General features: G+C 40.4%; 1 protein-coding gene across 1 annotated transcript; it reads left to right on the forward strand.

Moving 5' to 3' along the window:
• Window positions 1–506: 506 nt before the first annotated feature.
• Window positions 507–833, forward strand: LOC145112452 (uncharacterized). The gene has a single exon (XM_079048615.1). It carries the CDS (start codon window positions 507–509, stop codon window positions 831–833), a length of 327 nt encoding a protein of 108 aa, XP_078904741.1.
• Window positions 834–5684: the final 4851 nt, after the last annotated feature.

The following is a 5684-nucleotide window of genomic DNA, read 5'->3' on the forward strand; positions in this document are numbered from 1 at the left end:
CACCAAACACACACTCTTTAGCCTCACACATACTCAAAATAGAAGGTTAGCTCGATTAGGGTTTGTTTCTGGACGTGAAGGTGGTAAGGGAGGCTGGAGGGAGGACTTAAGGTCCTTTAAATAGGGTGCAAACCCTAAAAATTAGGGTTTTCAAGCATAGCCTCAACTCGTCGAGTTAGGTCCTCCAACTCGTCGAGTAGGTCCTAAGGTTCACGCGGCCTGATCAGTTTCTACACGACGAGTTGGGGCATCCAACTCATCGAGTAGGTCTAAAAATATGAATATAAAGATTTAGATTTTATACTTAGGAGTCGGGATGTTACATTGTGGGTTACGCAGAGTCGGCAGAAGAGTTATGCTAACCGACGTTGTTCGGGTCTTGAGTTTCAGGTGGGAGACTTTGTGTTGCTGAAGGTGTCACCTTAGAAAGGAGTCATCCGATTTCGGAAGAGGGTCAAGCTAGGTCCCCGATTCATTGGTCATTAAGGATTTTTGTCCGGATCGGCATGGTTGCATATCAGTTGGATCTTCCGGATGAGCTCAGTCAAATCCATCACACTTTCCATGCATCTCAGTTGTGGAAAACTGTAGCCGATGATTCTGCAATGATCTCGTTAGATGACATTCAGGTGGATGAGTTCATGAATTATGTGGAGAAGCCCATTGCGATTTTGAATAAGAAGACGAAGACTCTTCGTAACAAGGTGTTGAGTCTAGTAAAAGTGCAATGGCAGCCCCGCAAGGCCTATGAGTGGACGTGGGAACCTGAGGTCGAGATGAGAGAGCACTACCCAAAATTGCTCACGGCAGCAGACTTCTGGGACGAAGTCTAATTCATGTGGGGGAGATTTGTAACGCTCGGAATTCAGGTATGTTACCTTTTAACCCTTAGGATGAAATTATTTTTGCAAAGGGGTCCCACCGTATGCTGGTCGTACATATGTGTACGCTTAGCGTATTGGGGTGTTCTGGATGCGGGCATGCACCACGTACATTGGGTGTACTAAGGCGTACGCGGGGTGTACGTGGCCTGAAACAAAACCCTAATCTTAGGGCATAAGCCGTATTTAAGCTCTCTTATGACATTTGGACCTGAGTCTTAATAGTCTCCACTGCCTCCCTACGTCCCTAAAAACCCTAGGTTGCCATTAGAAATTACCCTTGAGCTTGAAGTGACAAAAGTAACCCTTTTTAGCGTGTTTGCAAGAAGAAGAAGGTGGTGAACAAGTCTTGGACGTGGTTGAGCTTCTAGATCCTGCATGTACATCACATTGAGAAGCTTTTGGAGGTAAAAAACTCATACCTTGCTAATCCTTTTGCTAGTTTGAGTTAGGGTTTAGTAATGAGTTCATTTTTGGCCCATGGATCCTCTTTTGTGAGTTTGAGCAACTCCAGAGGTTAGAAATGTTAGATCCAAGTCCCTTTGACAGGTTAGAAGAATAAAAATGCTATCTTGATGGTTGATATGGCACCATGCATGGGTTTAAGATCTTAAAGTGGGTCTTAAAGGACAACATGGGATGTTGGGCTCCCATGAGCATGCAAAGGCATAAAGTTGCCAACTTTATGCCCTAGGACCTTTCAATTGACCAAGATCTGGAATTTGATGAAGTGGCTGCATGGATTAAGCTCTTAATGGTTGATTAGGCTTAGCAGCCTTGTATGCTGGGCGTACTAGGATGTACGATGCGTGTACTGCCTTAAGGTCAAGTACACTAAGTGTAAGGATGGTGTATGTTCCTCATACGTCCTCTGGGCTGATGGGGCGTGTTTTGAACTTTGGGACTCATGGACCTTATCTAGTTCTGGTCCTTGGCCCATTAGGATTGGTGAGCCCAATTTTTTTATGGGCCTTGTGTGTCATGGAATGGGCCTTAGGTGGCATTTTTGGGCCTTTTGGGCCGTATGGCCTGTTATTGCTTTTGAACTAAGGATTTTGAGCCTATAAAAGAGAAAGGCTTTGGGCCTTGTTTGAAGGGTTTCGACTTAGGAGTTTGGGCCCATGATTAGGTTTGTGTCATAATTCTAATTAGGGTAATTTGTATATATTTAGTGTGAGATTTCTAGATTGGTAGTCGAGCAATATTATTTTATCAGCAGACTGAGTTGAGTCATCTCACTATATCCATGGGTCGAAGGCACCAATGTCGTACGATAACTTTACATGTGGATTGGGAGTTGTTTATGTATGTGATTGTCTGAAGACCATGGGGTAACTTGTGGCACTTGTATGGAAGACCATGGGCATAGCCCATCGCATGTAAGACCATGGGGGTAGCCCATGTCACTTGGATATCAGACCTTGGGGGTAGCCCATGGCATTCCAGGAAACGACTATGGGGGTAGCCCATGGCAATCATATGTATGTTGCATGGTATTCTATGATTGTATTTTATGTGATATTTTGGGAACTCACTTAGCTTTTTCATACAATTTTTATGGTGGTTTCAGGTACTTCCGGGACTAAGGGGAAGGGTCGGCTTCATGGCGCAACATTCACTCTCCAGCATTTTCCGCACACATTGATATTGATACTTTGATAATTTGGCATGCTATGATGTAATGGATTTTGGAAACAAATTATGGTTGTAATTCCTATCTTTTCAAAAGGAAAAATGTTATCTATTTTTTCCTTGGCTGTTACATAGCTCGTTAGGGACGATGCGCAAAGAAAACTTCATATTGTCCGCGAAGGCATTGGTATACTCATCAATGGACATGTTGCCCTTTTCAATGTCAGAAATTGGTTCTCCAACTCTAGCATGTTTTGGACTGAGCAGAACTTGAATTTAAAGTGTACCAAGAATTCTGCCCAAGTCAGTTATAATGGCTCATTGGGGCTTATGATCTTTCCCAAAGTGTTCCACCAACAAAAAGCCCCACCCCTAAACTGACGCACATCATAACTGGTTTGTAGCTTGCCCTTGCAACCACATGTTATGAACGCTAGCTCCATCTCAAACATCCAGTCCATAACTCCAATTGGATCTTATTTCCCAGTAAAAGTTGATGGTCTTCAAGTCGTAAAGTCTTTGTACTTGCATCCGTTCCATTCAATTCCTTCATCCTGGTTATTTCTCCTAACCACTTGTGGTTCGGCTTGACTAATGGTTCGACTATAATTTCCTTCTTCTGACTGTTCAATGTTCAGTTTAGGTTGTATAATAGGCATAGTAGGTTCATACCTATTAAGAAAACTTTATCTCATCTCCTCCCTTTGTTCGGCCATCATAGCCCGAATCATTGCTTGGACTTCTGCCATCGTGATTGACTCGGGTGCAGCTGCTACCTATGGTGCACGGTCAATCACTCATGGCTCAGGCTGATGATTATCGTTTCCCAATCCGCTTCGAGTTCTCACCATGTCGATCTATACGCATAAGCAGACGCTCGGAGTATAGTGAAGAGAATTAAGATAGGAAAGATTTATTTACGATAGACGTATAAATGTCCTTATTACTCCGAAAAGTTTCACGCCAGTTCTAATACAATAATTAAATATTTAGAAATTTGAACACATAAAATTTCCAGATCCGGTTGGCAATAGACCATAGATCTGGTCAAACGATAGCATCATAAAGCATATAAGGAATATTATAGCATAAATCATTTAGCACATAAAAGCAATTTAGGTATCTGTCCTAAAATAAGCTAGTACTCGTGTCTATCCAGACATATTTCCTAAATATAACAGACACTCATATTGCAATCATCGCTTAGCATTCTAATTTTAAGTCTATAAATTTCCTAAAACTCTTACTCCACTTAAACTAATGCTCTGATACCAACTGTGACATCCCAATTTTCACGGCCAGAAAATACGGATTTGTTTATGCTTATTTAAAAACCAGATTATCCTTTTCGAAGAATAATTTTGCGGAATTTGTTCCCAGAAAACATGATAATGATATTATGAAAGCATTTCCGAAGAAATGTATTTTATTTATAGTAAAACATCGGGATGTCATCGTCAATACAAAAACATAAGCATGACAAAATATTACAAGTCTTATATTAATTAAACTAATGGCCAAATACTCCTTGAATCTCTTAGCAGAATGTATCTTTAACATCGCTAACTGTGATACAATAAACTGAGTGGGTCAGGTTGGGAAACCTGGTGAGCACATAGGGTTTTCAACACACAATAATATAATTATTATGTTTAATCATCAAACAATTAACCCAATTTCCCATCCCCATTATCTTCTGTATTCTCAAGGATCTACCTTAAGAATAATCTATGCTGACAGTACTAGTTCAGGTATTCCTCCGTCGCTGTCAGGGTTTATCTAACAGACACTAAGTCCATAGCTACCAATGTTATCTATTAGGCACATCTGCCAATGTTATCTTTTATGCACTAAGTCCATAGCTATCAATGTTCATTTATAAGGCACAACTGCCAATGTTATCTATTATGCACTAAGTCCATAGCTTCCAGGGTTTTTAAAGTAAATCTGGTGAACACGTAGTTGAAAAACACCTATAGGTTCCGAGCCTGCTAGCGTTCCATTGGACTGTCTAGAATCGTCTGTGGTTGTCATCTATACTCTTGTAGATGACTGGATCAGCTTGGCTTCTCATCATCTTTCACCTCTCATCATTTGTATCATCTTTCATCCATATCATCTTTTATCTACCGATCTTTACCCAATATATTTATAGGTATAAAAATAAATATACAATTTAAATCTTGTAAAACATGTATAAATCGTTCATCTAGAATAGATATCAGGAACACAGATAATAAGCATATATAGTATGTATTAGTATTAAATACTTCATATCTATGTGTAAGATGAAAGTAACTATGCACTCACTTGATAAAGTGATGACTTAAAATTCGGGCAGCTCTTCGTTTCTAGCAACCGTCTTTTCCTTTGACGTAACCTAGTGTCATTATCATTAAGTCTTAATCTAATATTTATTGCGACTAATTATTAGTCTAGATTAGTCGTTAACTCAACGTCTACTTCAAGATCTATCAAGTAAGGATCAACAAGACAAGACAGTTGGGAGGTAGGACCATTTCGGCGTATAGCCTTTCTAAAATCCAACAACCAAGCTAACGTGACCATTCTACACACCTCTCCCTTATGTAGATCAATCAATATAACGACTTGGAATCACTGATAAATCTTGTTTATAGGTTCATAATAATGATAATGAACTTAAACATAAGTTATACTTAAAGTACGGTAAGCATAACTCAACTTACAGGTGGTTTAGCGAGAAACCGGACTCTGAGCGGATAGAACTTCTAAGCTGAAAGCTCCACATTTCGGAGCTTTCCGGCGCTCCGGGGCTTCACTACTAACACCTCGAAAGTTCTATAGAAGTGCTTAGAGGCTTTGGGGGGGGGGGGGGGGGAGGGGGGTTGGGAGAGAATTGGTTGAAGAGGTGTGAAGATTTGAGTGAAAAAATGGCATCTATTTATAGGCTGGAGGGTGCTATATATGTTGGGCATACGCATGCTACGTGTCGTGATCAGGTGCTAAGCCGTGGGGAAGAAGGTGTGGCATAGATCTTGCCACGTATTGATTTCTGGTTAATCTGAAAATTAATTATCTTCTAAAATCCTCAACTTTTGCATACGAGCTCCGTTTTTGATGTTCTATATATCCACGCGTAGGTATCAATGTGATCTATAACTTTCGTTTAGACTCCGTCGACTAATTTTG

This window comes from Lactuca virosa, chromosome 5, assembly GCF_052849685.1.
Source record: "Lactuca virosa cultivar CGN04683 chromosome 5, Lactuca_virosa_CGN04683_v6, whole genome shotgun sequence".
In the NCBI taxonomy this organism is placed as follows: domain Eukaryota; kingdom Viridiplantae; phylum Streptophyta; class Magnoliopsida; order Asterales; family Asteraceae; genus Lactuca; species Lactuca virosa.